Source organism: Salvelinus fontinalis, chromosome 25, assembly GCF_029448725.1.
Source record: "Salvelinus fontinalis isolate EN_2023a chromosome 25, ASM2944872v1, whole genome shotgun sequence".
NCBI lineage: Eukaryota > Metazoa > Chordata > Actinopteri > Salmoniformes > Salmonidae > Salvelinus > Salvelinus fontinalis.
Window position 1 is genome coordinate 33746067 of NC_074689.1, and position 18192 is coordinate 33764258.

Consider the following 18192-nt stretch of genomic DNA (forward strand, 5'->3'; position numbering starts at 1 on the left):
TTCAGTGTCTGAGCTCTACGGACAATTCCTTGGACCTCATGGCTTGTTTTTTTCTCTGACATGCACTGGCAACTGTGGGACCTTATTAGTGTGTGCACACTTAGAGGTGTGTGCCTTTCCAAATCATGTCCAATCAATTTAATTTACCAAAGGTGGACTCCAATCAAGTTGTAGAAACATCAAGGATGATCAATGGAAACAGGATTCACCTGAGCTCAACTTCATTGCAAAGGGTCTGAGTTCTTATGTAAATAATTTTCAAAGACTTTGCACAAAAAAATTAAAAATTAAAAATTGCTTTATCATTATGTGTAGATTTTAATTTAATCAATTTAAGAATAAGGCTGTAACGTAACAAAATGTGGAAAAAGTAAAGCGGTCTGAAAAATTTCCGAATGCACTGACAGTGGTGGCCCAAAATTTTGCCACCCTTGCACTTAAGTAACTCACAATTTCATTGAGTTGGCGATGGATGGTGCGAGTTGAAACTGTCGTACTTTGTGTCTGAAGGTCAGCTTGAATCTGTGTGGCAGTTGATCGAGGTGATTTCTCCACCATTCAAACAATCCTCCACTGCAATCTTCCATCAAGTTCTCTCTTGCGGCCACGTCCAGTGTGGTTGGCTACAGTAGCATGGGCCTTAAACTTCTTGATAACATTACGTACGATGGAAACAGGAACATCAAGGTCTCTGGAGATGGACTTGTAGCCTTGAGATTGTCCATGCTTGGCTACAATGTTGTGTCTGACCTCAGATAATTATCTGGTTTTCTTTCTTTTCTCCATGCTCATTGCGGTACACACAGTGACACAAAACAGGAAAATTAGTAATTTTCTCTATTCAAACTGGTTGAATACGTGATGTTTATACTGCAGGCACCTTCAACTCACCACAGGTGAGTTCAATTCCAAAATAAATGAGAATCACCTGCTTGAAATCAAATGATTTATAACCACTTCTAGAAGGTGCCAATAATATTGTCCGGGCCATTGTAGGATTTCTTTGTGGAATTAGCTAAGATTTTAGTAAATAAATTCATTTTTTTTTGTTTTGTTAAACTGAACATCGAAGACATACATATGTGGATACCAAAATATGTTTTAATTTCAACAGTTTTCTGGAAGAAATTGTGCGTTATTTGAAGTGCAAGGGTGACAATATTTTTGGCCACGACTGTATATGTCAATTTGCTGACGTTTAAAGACACTGAGGTTGTGTGTGTGTGTGTGTGTGTGTGTGTGTGTGTGTGTGTGTGTGTGTGTGTGTGTGTGTGTGTGTGTGTGTGTGTGTTCTCTTGCAGAAATCCACCCTGGTCTCTGAGCTCAACCCCAACGCTCAGGTATGGGCCAATCACATGCTTAGTCTGGACCCCTCTGGCTCCATCTACACTGACTCCCGTCTACCATGGCTGGGTGTTAACCAGGAAGGTAAGCATGTGGAAGTAGACAGAGTATGGAACACCGCCTAGCCATTAGTCCAGAGGTGGAAAGAGCTACTGGGTGTTCAGGCTTTTTTTTGGCTTTTATTTGTGGCAGTCTTGTAAATGCCTTAACCTGATTGGTCCTCAGGGTATGACCAGGGATATGACCCGGAGGAAGTGGGCAAGGCTCAGCTGGAACCGAGCGTCGTAGAATTCCCAACGGTCACTATGGGAAACCTGTCAACCAATGGCCTGGTCCAGGACAGCTGTCTATCAGGTACTAACGTTACTGGCTGATGGAGCTTAGAGCAAACAGGACTGTTTATCAGGTGACATCTGATACAAACATTATATGTTATTGATGTTTTCAGAGGAGCTCATCGATCAGCTGAAGACCTCACTGGAGTCCTGTCTGTCACGGTACGTATGTGTCACAGGCTGCTGATGGCACCTAAAAGAGCAACTGCCCCTAAAAATCAACTTCTCATTTTGAAAATGGTCTATGTGGCATCAATATGAGTCAGAAACATTTATTATAGAATACAAAGTGTAAATATGATCAGTTTGGTCATAAAGTCTGAGATTTGCGAGATGATAGCAGATAATGGTATGTCACGGAATGAAGAGTACCGGAAGAGTGGTCAAATTGGGTTTGGCATTCGATATCCCTATGGGGCTAGTTAAGGACCATCAGTAAATTCAACAATGTACATGTAACAATATTTTAAAAAGTCAGTAGCTCAAAATTTCAATGACTTAAAAACCAACTATAAATTGTAGAAAGTCATATACAAATATTGAAAGCAATTAACGAGACAACTAAAAGATGTGCAACATGAAAATATTGTCCCATTTACATTGTGTAATGTATTGACGGTCCCTAACTATCACCAGAGATAGGCTATCCAAAGTCAAACCAACTTTGCCATGGTCGCACACCAAACGGCTGAAGCCAATGGGCAAAATTATTTGGCTAACTCTTCCCACCTGCAAACACACACGAGACATCCCACATCAAACCACACCCAGAAACCAACTCACGTCTGAATTCAGTCATGGCCTCTTGCATTTCTTAATTATTAAAATCTAAGACAAAGACAAATCAGGAAGTGCAGTCACCCTTTAATTGGGAAGGACCGCCTCACAGTAATGGCTGGAACGGGATTGGTTGTGTTGGATACCATTACATTTACTCCATTCCAGGCATTATAATAAGACTTCCTCCTCTCACGAGTGGTCTGTGTGATTGGTCAGTGGGCAGTTAGGGTAGTTTCTGATTGGGCAGTGAAGGGTAGTTTGTTATTGGTCAGTAGGCAGTGAGTTTTTTTTAACTGATTGGCTGATGTCTCCTCAGGGAAAACCTTGCCAACGACCTCTACCTCGTCTCCCAGATGGACAGCGACCAGTTTGTTCCCATAACAACGCTAGCCAACCTCGACCACATCAAGAATCTCAGCACGGACTTGGAACTCATCTCTGACGTCCTCAAGTGTGAGTAAACCTTTTCTGTGTGCATGTATGTATGTATGTATGTATGTATGTATGTATGTATGTATGTATGTATGTATGTATGTATGTATGGACGTATGTGGGTTATTGTTGTATTGTATTACATGATTGGGTAAGATGTTTACTGGAGGGAAGGCTCTGACCGTGTCCTGTCTCCTGATTGGCTCGTAGCCTTGCCGCTGGTCGAGGTGGCAGAATGCGGGCAAAAGGTACGGCCCAATCAGGGACGCTGTATCGTCATCCTCCGAGAGGTCCCGGAGACCACACCCCCAGAGGTAAGAACCCGCCTGTTAGAAACCTGTCTTAGTCCATGGGCCAGCTGAAAAAGGTCCACCTTGTGGTGGCAAAGGTTTGATGGAATTCAATTGTTTCCCACAAGCTCCTGATCAAATTGATATATGATAGCCTCTCCAAAAAAATTTGCTTTCTATGTTTTTCACACAATTATACATCTTGTTGTAAGGGAGTCTATGCAATAGAATGTTTGCAGACTGATAAAGGAATGTTGAGACGTGAGAATGGTGACATGCTCATTGAAAATGACTGTGTAGGTTTTTATCAATAAAATGTCACTATACTCTGCAGAGCGTTCGATTTGCAAGGAGACCCCCAGCCCCGCTAAAACCATAGACAACTATGTGCTGTTTCAAGAGATTGTTAAATAAACTATTTGGTTTTAATATAATCACTTCTTGAAGAGCATAGTCAGAACTAGACATTTCGTATTATTCCACATTTAGCTCTATCATCAGAGTTGTACAGCATGTAACTGCATGCTTTTCATGATCAGCCAACATCAATAGATCATGTCATTTCAGATACATGAGGGTACTGTATGCCTTTGGCATGTAGCTAGCTAAGCAAACAACGTGTCAATCTTGCTTTTAGAAAGAGCTTGACATCAGTCCTTGTCCTGGTAAAATTGTCTGTCGGACATCTGTCATCAACCCTATACATGGCAAGCAAATCAAACAATATTTTTATATATAGCCATTTATACTGAACCAAAATATAAACACAACATGTAAAGTGTTGGTCTCATGTTTCATGAGCTGAAATAAAAGATCCCCAACATTTTCCACAAAAAGCTTATTTCTCTTTCATTTTTTGCACAAATTTGTTTACATCCCTGTTAGTGATCATTTCTCCTTTGTCAAGATAATCCATCAACCTGACAGGTGTGGCATATCAAGAAGCTGATTAAACAGCATGATCATTACATAGGTGCAACTTGCGCTGGGGACAATAAAAGGCCACTGTAAAATGTGTAGTTTTGTCACACAACACAATGCCACAGATGTCTCGACTGCAGGAATGTGCACCAGATTTGTTGCCAGAGAATTGAATGTTCATTTTACTACCATAAGCTGTCTCCGACGTCGTTTTAGAGAATTTGGCAGTACGTCCAACCGGACTAAATACCGCAGACCACATGTAACCACTCCAGCCTAGGACCTCCACATCCGGCTTCTTTACCTGCGGGATCGTCTGAAACCAGACACCCGGACAGCTGATGAAACTGAGGAGTATTTCTGTCTGTAATAAAGCTTTTGGGGGGGGTGAACTCATTCTGATTGGGTGGGCCTGGCACGCCAGTGGGTGGGCCTGGCTCCCCAGTGGGTGGGCCTGTGCTCTCTAATAGCTCTTCTCTCCCTGACCATCATAATCTTAACCTGTCTGGCTCTGGTGTTCCGCTAGAGGAACTCCTCCCACATTCCACTGAAAAGGCAGAGCGCGAAGTCAACATGTCCGATTTTTAAAATGTTTTACAGTGAAAACACCACATATATTTATGTTAGCTCACCACCAAATACAAAAAAGGACAGACATTTTTCACAGCACAGGTAGCATGCACAAAGCCAACCTAACTAACCAAGAACCAACCAAACTAACCAAGAAACAACTTCATCAGATGACAGTCTTATAACATGTTATACAATAAATCTATGTTTTGTTCGAAAAATGTCCATATTTGACGTATAAATCAGTTTTACATTGCAGCTACAATCACAGCTACCGTCAGAAATAGAACCGAAGCAGCCAGAGTAATTACAGACACCAACGTCAAATACCTAAATACTCATCATAAAACATTTCTGAAAAATCGATGGTGTACGGCAAATTAAAGACAAACATCTTGTGAATCCAGCCAATATTTCAGATTTTTTTAAGTGTTTTACAACAAACACAATATAGCATTATATTAGCTTACTACAATAGCCTACCACACTACCGCATTCATTCATCAAGGCACGTTAGCGATAGCAATAGGCACGTTAGCGATAGGGAATAAACCAGCAAAAGATATTAATTTTCACTAACCTTCATAAACCTTCATCAGATGACAGTCCTATAACATCAGGTTATACATACGCTTATGTTTATGGTTATACATTGTGCTAACGTAGCATCTTTTTCCCAGAATGTGCGGATATTTTTATGACACTCCAACTATTCTGACCAAATAACTATTCATAAACGTTGCTAGAAAATACATGTTGTATAGGAAATGATAGATACACTAGTTCTTAATGCAATCGCCGTGTTAGAATTCTAAAAATAACTTCATTACGATATGCAGTTTTCGTTATAGCGAGAGAGTACCCAAAACCTGGCCGCAAACGACTAGTACAACATGTTCGACAGATATATGAAATAGCATCATAAAATGGGTCCTACTTTTGATGATCTTTCATCAGAATGTTGTACAAGGGGTCCTTTGTCGGGAACAATCGTTGTTTGGATTTAGAATGTCCTCTTCTCCAGTCAATTAGCACGGAAAGCTAGCAAAGTGGCGCTAAGCTCTCCTTCCTGAACAAAGGCACACAACGCAACACGCCTAACGTCCCGAATAAATTTCAATAATCTAATAAAACTATATTGAAAAAACATACTTTACGATGATATTGTCACATGTATCAAATAAAATCAAAGCCGGAGATATTAGTCGTCCATAACGACAGCTTATCAGAAGGCAAATCCAGGTCCCTTCACGCGCTCTCCAGAAAACAGGAAACTGGTGACACGTCATGCCGAGAGCTATTATTCGACCCCAAGTTATTCACTCCATTTCTTCTCTCACTGCCTGTCGACATCTAGTGGAAGACGTATGAAGTGCATGTATTCTAATATATATCAAGGACATTAATAGGCAGGCCCTAGAACAGTGCATCGATTTCAGATTTTCCACTTCCTATCAGGAAGTTTGCTGCAAAAGGAGTTCTGTTTTACTCACAGATATAATTCAAACGGTTTTAGAAACTAGAGAGTGTTTTCTATCCAATAGTAATAATAATATGCATATTGTACGAGCAAGAATTGAGTACGAGGCCGTTTAAATTGGGCACGATTTTCCCCCAAAGTGAAAACAGCGCCCTCTGTCCTCAACAGGTTAAAATTATGCTCTCTAACCTTCAACAGTACACGTTATTTAATGAAACCTAATAATTTCGTATACATTAGTACAGTGGCTAGTTGACACGTTATAGAAATCATGTCATCAGTGATTAGGAAAAAATCCAGCAATTGGACCATTGCTGATGCCCTCGACAACCCTTAGCAGCCACTAACCAATACGTATTTCAGTAGACCCTAGACTACATTATACTATTTTTCCACAAAAAAAGTGTAATTAGTCACCATCTATGAAGGCTGTAAACCTAAGGCTTTAATACTTCACCAGCTATGTAAGTTGATGCCCTCATCATCAGGCGGCTTGTTAAAATGTCATATTGGAATGTAGTGTATATGACAGGATTCAACACATATTTTATATTTAAACAATATGGCATAATATTGTATATCAATATAGTCATTACAAACGAGTGAAAGATCCCTTTAGGAATATTATAGATACAATATTTTATTTTCAAACAATTAAAAATGTAACGGCTGAGGAAGAGAAGTTTGAAGTTTCTCATCTGAGGAGGAGAAGTTTGAAGGATCCGACCAATGCGCAGCGTGGTAAGTGTCCATAACGTTTATTTTAAAACATAAACTGAACACTATGAAATACAAAACAATAAATGTGAACATGAACGAAACCGAAAACAGTACCGTGTGGCAACAAACACTCACACGGAAACAAACACCCACAAACCAAAAGTGAAACCCAGGCTACCTAAGTATGATTCTCAATCAGGGACAACGATTGACAGCTGCCTCTGATTGAGAACCATACCAGGCCGAACTCAAAACCCCAACATAGAAAAACACACATAGACTGCCCACCCCAACTCACGCCCTGACCAACTAAATAAAGACAAAACAAAGGAAATAAAGGTCAGAACGTGACAAATATAGATATCAGTGACGCAAATACGAACCAAAACCATTGATATGAGTAGTGTTTTTGGTACATTTTTGGAACAGTTTTGCTAATGTTTTACAAAGATTATATATCTTGCAAACCTGGATAAATTGGTTGTGTTATTTGCATAACTATAATCAATTTTTTATTGCCATTAGGCATATTCCACCTATTATTGAAAGAGTTGTGACAATGTCAGACCAATTAAATTTAAACCAATGGAGCTGGTTTGCAGCCATATTGGAAAATGTTAAATCAGCAATATCTAGGCATCATTGTTTAGACTTTTTTTTGCTTTATGTAAAGTTTGGTGTACTCATTATGAAGGCATTTTGCAAAAATGATTAACTGTACCTCTTTGCTGGACATAATGCATTCCTATGGGATTTCAAATAGGGTGCAATGTATGGGAAGGTTTCAGATTTCATTCCTTGATGTTAATTTTTAAAATCACATTGCATATAATGTTGATTAATAAAAAGCAGTGAATGCTTCTAGAACAAAGTGTTTTAATGTAATATTTTTGGGAAACGGCAACAAAACAGCAGCTTGGACAGCTTTTTTGGCATATATTTGGCATACCACTCTTCTGGTAATATTTTGGTGAATACATATAACTGACATACTTGGGCCATCATTGTTGGTTGTCCTCATTGTAACACACATTTTAAGACATAATTGGTCTTATTACACCAATTATTTATTCAGTTATGGCCATGCAAAATGAATGCTGTTCCTCCCCATTGAAATGAATGTCGGCCATCTTGAAAATAGGTTGCTGGGACTGATTATAGACTAAATCAATGATGACTCTATATACTGTAGCTAAAAACTTCACCAATAGGTCTCCTTGTTCTGTTTGAAATTTGGTGTAGTTATCATCCCGGGTAACATGTGATAGTAAAGCACATCCCAATAGTGTCCATTCTACTTGATATACCCCAAAATGCATACTGTACATGTATGACCTTTGACGCCCCAAGGTGAGCCCATAGAGATACCATAATATGTTTTGTATTATGAAGTTTATAACATATCAAATTGCGTTAGTTTGAGAAGTTAATTCCCTGACAATAAAAAATGATCATGTCCTCAATCCTGTTGGCCCTGCATAACATATATAATGAGAAATATTTAAGATTTAATAAAGTTCATATTCAGTTAAGAGTAATTAACATAATGCTTAGCATATCTATGTTTTCCCGGCCTTTATGTAATTCACATGATTTCAAGTGTTCTGTTTGTGTCAAGGGTTGATGGTTACGAGACTCAATGTTATGTATTAAACACATACCTGTTTATAGTAACTGAAACCAGACTGGATGTACAAGGACTGAGGACACTGATATGTTATTGTATTGATGACCTTATGAACACTGTGTGACTCTGCAGCAGCTGGCAAAGTATTTTGTTGTGACGTACAAGCCTCCCAGGCTGATGTTTATGGAACATTGGTGCTGTGAGATTGGGATTTAAGGCCCTGCTTAGAGAAGGCCAGTTAGACATTTTCGCTGCTTCTGTGCTGTAGGTGTGTCCCTGTCTCACTTGTAATAAACCAGATTGATTTACGATTGACTATATCCGAGAGTGCTCTTCTTTTAAATTTATTCACCCCTTTACAGTTACCATACAGTGCATTCAGAAAGTATTCAGACCCCTTCACTTTTTCCACATTTTGTTACGTTACAGCCTTATTCTAAAATGTATTAAATTGTTTTTTGACCCCTCATCAATCTACAATCTGCCAACAATTATAAATGTTAGCAAATTTATAAAAAAAACTAAAAAAACGTGAATATCACATTTACTTAAGTATTCAGACCCTTTACTCAGTATTTTGTTGAAGCACCTTTGGCAGCGATTACAGCCTTGAGTCTTCTTGGGTATGATGGTACAAGCTTGGCACACCTGTAATTGGTGAGTTTCTCCCATTCTGTTCTGCAGATCCTCTTAAGCTCTATCACGTTAGATGGGGAGCATCGCGCACAGCTATTTTCAGGTCTCGCCAAAGATGTTCGTTCGGGTTCAAGTCCGGGCTCTGGCTGGGCCACTCAAGGACATTCAGAGACTTGAGTGGATCCCCAAGCCACCCCTGCGTTGTCTTTGCTGTGTGCTTAGGGTCGTTGTCCTATTGGAAGGTGAACCTTCGCCCCAGTCTGAGGTCCTGAGCCCTCTGGAGCAGGTTTTCATCAAGAATTTCTGTGTACTTTGCTCCATTCACCTTTCCCTCGATCCTGACTAGTCTCCTTGTCGCTGAAAAACATCCCCATAGCATGATGCTGCCACCATGCTTCACAGTAGGGATGATGCCAGGTTTCCTCCAAACGTGACGGTTGGCATTCGCGCCGAAGAGTTCAACCATGGTTTCATCAAATCAGAGATTCTTGTTTCTCATGGTCTGAGACTCCTTTAGGTGCCTTTTGGCAAACTCCAAGCGGTCTGTCATGTGCCTGTTTCAGAGGTGTGGCTTCCATCTGGCCATTCTACAATAAATACAATTTTATTTGTCACATGCGCTGAATACAACAACACCTTACAATGAAATGCTTACTTACTCAACAATGCAGTTTTAAGAAAAATACAACAAAAAAATAAAAAGTAATAAGTAATTAAAGAGCAGCAGTAAAATAACAATAGTGAGGCTGTATACAGGGGGTACCGGTACAGAGTCAATGTGCGGGGGCACCGGTTAGTCAAGGTAATTGAGGTAATATGTACATGTAGGTAGAGTTATTAAAGTGACTATGCATAGATAATCGATAATAAGCAGCGAGTAGCAGCATCGTAAAAGAAGGGGGGGGGGGGGGGGGGGGTGGATGCAAATAGTCTGAGTAGCCATTTGATTAGATGTTCAGGAGTCTTATGGCTTGGGGGTAGAAGCTGTTTAGAAGCCTCTTGGACCTAGACATGGCGCTCCAGTACTGCTTGCCGTGCGGTAGCAGAGAGAACAGTCTATAACCAGCGTGGCTGGAGTCTTTGACAATTTTTAGAGCCTTCCTCTGACAGAGGTCCTGGATGGCAGGAAGCTTGGCCCCAGTGATGTACTGGGCCGTACACACTACCCTTTGTAGTGCCTTGCGGTCGGAGGCCGAGCAGTTGCCATAGCAGGCAGTGATGTAACCAGTCAGGATGCTCTTGATGGTGCAGCTGTAGAACCTTTTAAGGATCTAAGGACCCATACCAAATCTTTTCAGTCTTCTGAGGGGGAATACGTTTTTTCGTGCCCTCTTTATGACTGTCTTGGTGTTCTTGGACCATGTTAGTTTGTTGGTGATGTGGACACCAAGGAACTTGAAGCTCTCAACCTGCTCCACTACAGCCCCGTCGATGAAAATGAGGGCGTGCTCGGTCCTCCTTTTCCTGTAGTACTCAATCATCTCCTTAGTCTTGGTTATGTTGAGGGATAGGTTGTTATTCTGGCACCACCAGGCCAGGTCTCTGACCTTCTCCCTATAGGCTGTCTCGTCGTTGTCGGTGATCAGGCCTACCACTGTTGTGTCATTGGCAAACTTAATGATGGTGTTGGAGTCGTGTCTGGCCATGTAGTCATGAGTGAACAGGGAGTACAGGAGGGGACTGAGCACGCACCCCTGAGGGGCCCCCGTGTTGAGGATCAGCGTGGCAAGTGTGTTGTTACCTACCCTTACCACCTGGGGGCGGCCCGTCAGGATGTCCAGGATCCAGTTGCAGAGGGAGGTGTTTAGTCCCAGGGTCCTTAGCCTAATGATAAGCTTTGAGGGCACTACGGTGTTGAATGCTGAGTTGTAGTCAATGAATAGCATTCTCACATAGGTGTTCCTTTTCTCCAGGTGTGAAAGGGCAGTGTGGAGTGCAATAGAGATTGCATCATCTGTGTATCTGTTAGGGTGGTATGGAAATTGAAATGGGTCTGGGGTTTCTGGGATAATGGTGTTGATGTGAGCCATGACCAGCCTTTCAAAGCACTTCATGGCTAAAGACGCGAGTGCTACGGATCGGCAGTCATTAGGCAGGTTACTTTAGTGTTCTTGGGCACAGGGACTATGGTGGTCTGCTTAAAACATGTTGGTGTTACAGACTCAGACAGGGAGAGGTTGAAAATGTCAGTGAAGTCACTTGCCAGTTGGTCAGCGCATGCTCGGAGTACACGTCCTGATAAACCGTCTGAACCTGTGGCCTTGTGAATGTTGACCTGTTTAGGTCTTACTCACATCGGCTATGGAGAACGTAATCACACAGTCATCTGGAACAGCTGATGCTCTCATGCATGTTTCAGTGCATGTTTCAACAAACGTACAGTCAATAACGCAATAGAAAAATCTGTATACAGTGTGTGCAAATGAAGTAAGGAGGTAAGGCAATAAATAGGCCAATGGTGGCAAAGTAATTACAATTTAGCAATTTACACTGAAGTGATATATGTGCAGATGAGGATGTGCAAGTAGAAATACTGGTGTGCAAAAGAGCAGAAATACAAGGTAAGTAGTTGGTTGGATGGGCTATTCACAGATGGGCTGCAGTGATCGAAATAGTTGTTGCGAAATAGGAAGCCGATTCTAGATTTAATTTTGGATTGGAGATGCTTAATGTGAGTCTGGAAGGAGAGTTTAGAGTTTAACCAGACACCTAGGTATTTATAGTTGTCCACATATTCTAAGTCAGAACCGTCCAGAGTAGTGATGGTAGTCGGGCGGGAGGGTGCGGGCAGCAATCGGTTAAAGAGCATGCACTTAGTTTTACTAGCATTTAAAAGCAGTTGGAGGCCACGGAAGGAGTGTTGTATGGCATTGAAGCTCATTTGGAGGTTTGTTAGCACAGTGTCCAAAGAAGGTCCAGATGTATACAGAATGGTGTCCTCTGCATAGAGGTGGATCAGAGAATCACCAGCAGCAAGAGCGACATCATTGATATATACAGAAAAAATAGTCGGCCCGAGAATTGAACCCTGTGGCACCCCCATAGAGACTGCTAGAGGTCCGGACAACAGGCCCTCCGATTTGACACACTGAACTCTATCTGAGAAGTAGTTGGTGAACTAGGCGAGGCAGTCATTTGAGAAGCCAAGGCTATTGAGTCTTCCGATAAGAATGCATAGTGGAGAAGGTACGGTGGGATTCCAAATGGTCAGTGATCTGTTTGTTAACTTGGCTTTCGAAGATTTTAGAAAGGCAGGGCAGGATGGATATAGGTCTATAACAGTTTGGGTCTAGAGTGTCTCCCCCTTTGAAGAGGGGATGACCACGGCAGCTTTCCAATCTTTGGGGATCTCAGACGATACGAAAGAGAGGTTGAATAGGCTAGTAATAGGGGTTGCAACAATTTCGTCTGATAATTTTAGGAATAGAGGATCCAGATTGTCTAGCCCAGCTGATTTGTAGGGATCCAGATTTTGCAGCTCTTTCAGAACATCCGCTGTCTGGATTTGGGTGAAGGAGAAAGGGGGGCTTGGGAAAGTTACTGCAGGGGGTGCTGAGATGTTGGCCGGGGTAGGGGTAGCCAGGTGAAAAGCATGGCCAGCCGTAGAAAAATGCTTATTGAAATTATCGATTATCGTAGATTTAACGGTGGTGACAGTGATTCCTGTCCTCAGTACAGTGGGCAGCTGGGAGGAGGTGCACTTATTCTCCTTGGACTTTACAGTGTCCCAAAACTTATTGGAATTAGTGCTACAGTATGCAAATTTCTGTTTGAAAAAGCTATATATATTGGCTCCTGACTTCCCTGAAAAGTTGCATATCGCAAGGGCTATTCGATGCTAATGCAGAACGCCACAGGATGTTTTTGTGCTGGTGAAGGGCAGTCAAGTCTGGGGTGAACCAAGGGCTATATCTGTTCTTAGTTCTACATTTTTTGAATGGGGCATGCTTATTTAAGATGGTGAGGAAAGCACTTTTCAAGAGCAACCAGGCATCCTCTGCTGACGGGATGAGGTCAATATCCTTCCAGGATACCCGGGCCAGGTCGATTAGAAAGGCCTGCTCACTGATGTGTTTTAGAGAGCATTTGACAGTGATGAGTGATGGTCGTTTGACCACGGACCTATTACGCACGCAGGCAATGAGGCAGTGATCGCTGAGATCTTGGTTGAAGACAGCAGAAGTGTATTTAGAGGGCAAGTTGGTCAGGATGATATCTGGTTACGGATTTTGTTACGGATTTGGGGTTGTACCTGGTGGGTTCCTTGATCATTTGTGTGAGAACAGCAGCTTGTGAGCTAAAGCTCTACCCTTTAGCTCAGTGCTGATGTTGCCTGTAGTCCATGGCTTTTTGTTGGGGTATGTACTTATAGTCACTGTGGGGCTGATGTCATCTACACACTTAGTGGTTAGAGCGTTGGACTAGTAACCGGAAAGTTGCAAGATCGAATCCCCGAGCTGACAAGGTAAAAATCTGTCGTTCTGCCCCTGAACAAGGCAGTTAACCCACTGTTCCTAGGCCGTCAATGGAAATAAGAATTTGTTCTTAACTGACTTGCCTAGTTAAATGAAGGTAAAATAAAAAATGGATCAAGCCAGTGACTGATGTTGTGTACTCAATGCCATCGGAAGAATCCCAGAATATATTCCAGTCTCAAAACATTCCTGTAGCTTCCTGTAAGCAGGAATCAGGAGGATAGAATTATAGTCAGATTTGCCAAATGGAGGAAGAGGGAGAGCTTTGTACGCATCTCTTTAGTCCCCCCCCCCCCCCCCCCCCCTCTGGTTGCACATTTAACATGCTGGTAGAAATTAGGTAAAACGGATTTAAGTTTCCCTGCATTAAAGTCCCCTGCCACCTCTGGATGAGAGTTTTTCTGTTTGTTTAAGGCCTTATACAACTCATTGAGTGCGGTCTTTATGCCAGCATCGGTTTGTGGTGGTAAATAGACAGCTACAAAGATTATAGATGAAAACTCTTTTGGTAGATCGTGTGGTCTACAGCTTTTCATGAGATACTCTACCTCAGGCGAGCAAAACCTCAAAACTTTCTTAGATATCGTGCACCAGCTGTTGTTTACAAATATACATAGACTGTCACCTTTTGTCTTAACAGAGGCTGCTGTTCTATCCTGCCGATACAGTGTGTAACCCGCCAGCTGTATGTTGTTCATGTCATATGATGTTACAGTTTTTAATATCCTGTTGGTAGGATATACGTGCTTGCAGTTTGTCCACTTTATTATCCAGCAATTGTACGTTGGCCGATAGTACCGTTGGTAAAAGCAGATTAACCACTCGTCGCCGGATCCTTACAAGGCACCCTGATCACCTTCCGCGATATCTCCGTCTTTTTCTCCTGCGAATGACAGGGATGAGGGCCTCGTCGGGTGTCTGGAGTAAATCCCTCTCGTCCAACTCATTAAAGAAAAATTATTCGTTCAGTTTAAGGTCAGTAATCGCTGTTCTGATGTCCAGAAGCTCTTTTCGGTCATTCGAGACGGTAGCAGCAACATTATGTACAAAATAAGTTACAAACAATGCAAAAACCAACAAAATAGCACAGTTGGTTAGGAGCCCATAAAACGGCAGCAGTCCCCTCTGGTGCCATTATACATAATAAAGGCCTGATTGGTGGAGTGCTGCAGAGACGGTTGTCCTTCTGGAAGTTTCACCCATCTCCACAGAGGAACTCTGGAGCTCTGTCAGAGTTACTATCGGGTTCTTGGTCACCTCCCTGACCAAGGCCCTTCTCCCCCAATTGCTCAGTTTGGCCGTGCAGCCAGCTCTAGTAAGAGTCTTGGTGATTCCAAACGTCTTCCATTTAAGAATGATGGAGGCCACTGTGGTCTTGGACCTTTAATGCTGCAGACATTTTTTGGTACCCTTCTCCAGATCTGTGCCTCGACACAATCCTGTCTCTGAGCTCTATGGACAATTCCTTCAACATCGTGGCTTGGTTTTTACTCTGACATGCACTGTCAACTGTGGGACCTTATATAGACAGGTGTGTGCCTTTACAAATCATGTCCAATCAATTGAATTTACCACAGGTAAATGTAAAGTGTTGGTCCCATGTTTCATGAGCTGAAATAAAAGATCACAGAAATGTTCCATTCGCACAAAAAGCTTATTTCTCTCATGTTGTGCACAAGTTTGTTTAAATCCCTTTTAGTGAGCATTTCTCCTTTGCTAAGATAATCCATCCACCTGACAGGTGTGGCAAATCAAGAATCTGATTAAACAGCATGAGTGTTACAAAGGTGCACCTTGTGCGGGGGACAATAAAAGTCCACTCTACAATGTGCAGTTTTGTCACATAAAACAAGTTTTGAGGGAGCATGCAATTGGCATGTTGACTGCAGGTATGTCCACCAGAGCTGTTGCCAGAGAATGTAATGTTAATCTCTACCATAAGCCACCTCCAATGTCGTCTTAGATAATTTGGCAGTATGTCCAACCGGCCTCACAACCGCAGACCAAGTGTGTGGCGTTGTGTGGGCGAGTGGTTTGCTGATGTCAACGTTGTGAACAGAGTGGTGGGGTTATGGTATGGGCAGGCATAAGCTACGGACAATGAACAGAATTGCATTTTAAAGATGGCAATTTGAATACACAAAAATACTGTAACGAGATCCTGAGGCCCATTGTGAAGCCGATTTTTTTTTTTAAAGGTATCTGTGACCAACAGATGCATATCTGTATTCCCAGTCATGTGAAATCCATAGATTAGGGCCTAATGAATGTATTTCAATTGACTGATTTCCTCATATGAACTGTAACTCAGTAAAATCTTTGAAATTGTTGCATGTTGCGTTTTATATTTTTGTTCAATATATGTTCAATTTGTCCTGCTGGCCCATGGATTATGTGTGTGTTTCAGTGCTGATGTGCGTGTTTATTTTGTTAAACCACCAGGAGGTAAAGGCTCTGTTTGCGTGTGAGAGCCTCCCCAGGATCCAGAGCTGTGAGTTTGCCCAGAACGACAACTGGTTCATCACCTTTAAAACTGAGGCTGACGCTCAACAGGTACAGCTGGGAGAGACAGAGACTGGGGTTACGGAGGTTAACAACAGCTGGGAGAAGGATTTATTCTCTAGACATTCATGCAGATTTCATTCAGCTGCAGATTTCATTCACGTGTGTGTGTGTGTGTGTGTGTGTGTGTGTGTGTGTGTGTGTGTGTGTGTGTGTGTGTGTGTGTGTGTGTGTGTGTGTGTGTGTGTGTGTGTGTGTGTGTGTGTGTGTGTGTGTGTGTGTGTGTGTGTGTGTGTGTGTGTGTGTGTGCCAGGCATTTCAGTACCTGAGAGAGGAGGTGAGGACGTTCCAGGGAAAACCCATCAAGGTGAGTTGAGACTTTTTATTTATTTATTTAACCTTTATTTAACTAGGCAAGTCAGTTAAGAACAAATTCTTATTTACAATGATGGCCTACCCCTGCCAAACCCTAACCTGATCTAAATATTTTTCTATACATGATGCAAGTGCCAGTCACATGATAAAAGATTGATTGATTGCCTTGTTGAATAATAAATTGATCAGGCACGGATCAAGGCCAATGTGATGGCAGTCACATCTTACGCTCCAAAGAATGGCTACAGGCCCCGCGCAATGGACTCCTGCACCAATCAGCAGCCATACAACCCATACTACGCCCCTCCCACTTTCCAGCAGCCCCACCCACAGCTTTACCCAATGACCAATCAAAGTTTGGCTGCCATGGCCGGATACACGGACCCTGACCTGGTGAGATGGACACACACACGTACACAGATGCAGGTACAAGCATTTTCTCTCACACTGGTGTCATTGGTGTTCTGTACAGCAGATGGCGTCATTATCTGGCTTCATGAACGGCTTCCCAGGAGGCCCCAGCTTCAAAATATCCCCCTCATACAGACACAGGTACTACACTCCTCACTCTCTTTCTCATTCTGGAGAGACGTCTCTCTCCTTCTCCCAAGCTATCATTTTCTCTCTATTTCTTTGTTTCTCTCTCTCTCCATTTCTGTGTTTTTCTTGATGATGGAACCATGGTTGTAGTTAGGTTGTTGTGATGTTACATGTGTTTCTCTCTCTCTCCTCCAGAAGGGGGAACCGTGGGCAGCGGGACCAGAGGCGGCGTTCTGGCGACAGGGAGCCGGGTCTTCTGGATGACCCCCCCTTCTTCCCAGAGCATGTACCAATAGGCCCCCCTGGCCCCCACAGGCAGGGCCGGCCACGGTTACCAGGCAACAGGCGTAGGGAGGGAGAGGGGGGTCAGCGTGGAGGGAGAAGGGAGTCAAGGTCCTCCCCAAGCACTGGCATAGGAAGGTAATGACCTCTAACCTCCAGCCCTTAGAGACGGGACTCTTCCTGATAACTCATGTTCAGTAGAGACTAAACAAAATATAAAATGTTTTTTAGGTACCACGTGAACTGAAGAAAGATAATAGCGATGTTTTCATTAACTTGTCCAGTGATTTTTTTTTTTTTTAATTGCATGCTATGCTACAGTGCATTTCCATTGAACTATATTGTCAATAAAATCAGCTGGATGTAATAATTTCACACCTAAAAGAACCCACTTTCGCAAAAACCTACAATGTCGAATAGAAATTAATTGGTTGAAGGTTTTCCATTACCTACAGTATTTAGGCAAATTGCGCATAAGGCCTAATAACTTGGCGACAGTGCCCTCCCACCTATCTGTTTTATGTCTCAGGTAGCCTGCAAAGCCAGCATGGATAGAATGCAATAATTGACTAATATTTACCATATTCTAATAATTCTTGTGTGCCAACATATCGCCAAGGTCCATGGTGCCATGGTGAAACTTGCACTCCTGTAGATCTGAAACAATTGTACGATGAAACTTGCCAGACAACCAGAACAGCAAGGCAAAGCAATTCAGGCATTCAGAAAGTCAGGACAAAAATAGATTTTGCAAAGAAGTGGGCATTAGAATGAAATGTGGAGTGGAGCTTTATAGTTACGAGCACGGCCGACCAGCTCATTAGACAGAATTAGGCGGCCACCTATGGCATCAGATTGACGAGGGCGGTATTTTCTGAGCTAA

At 42.4% G+C, this 18192-nt stretch overlaps 1 protein-coding gene across 2 annotated transcripts in view; it reads left to right on the forward strand.

Annotated features, from left to right (window-relative positions):
* The window catches only part of LOC129823203 (uncharacterized), a 28092-nt gene that overhangs the window by 4631 nt on the left and 5269 nt on the right, over nucleotides 1-18192 (forward strand). The window contains exons 2-11 of one of the 2 annotated variants that reach the window (XM_055882053.1): nucleotides 1302-1428; nucleotides 1570-1698; nucleotides 1793-1841; nucleotides 2776-2912; nucleotides 3102-3205; nucleotides 16053-16163; nucleotides 16426-16479; nucleotides 16677-16880; nucleotides 16960-17039; nucleotides 17223-17447. In XM_055882053.1, the coding sequence (XP_055738028.1) occupies nucleotides 1302-1428; nucleotides 1570-1698; nucleotides 1793-1841; nucleotides 2776-2912; nucleotides 3102-3205; nucleotides 16053-16163; nucleotides 16426-16479; nucleotides 16677-16880; nucleotides 16960-17039; nucleotides 17223-17447 (1220 nt within the window). The remainder of the gene's footprint in view (nucleotides 1-1301; nucleotides 1429-1569; nucleotides 1699-1792; nucleotides 1842-2775; nucleotides 2913-3101; nucleotides 3206-16052; nucleotides 16164-16425; nucleotides 16480-16676; nucleotides 16881-16959; nucleotides 17040-17222; nucleotides 17448-18192) is intronic. The other variant, XM_055882054.1, reaches the window with a different exon arrangement.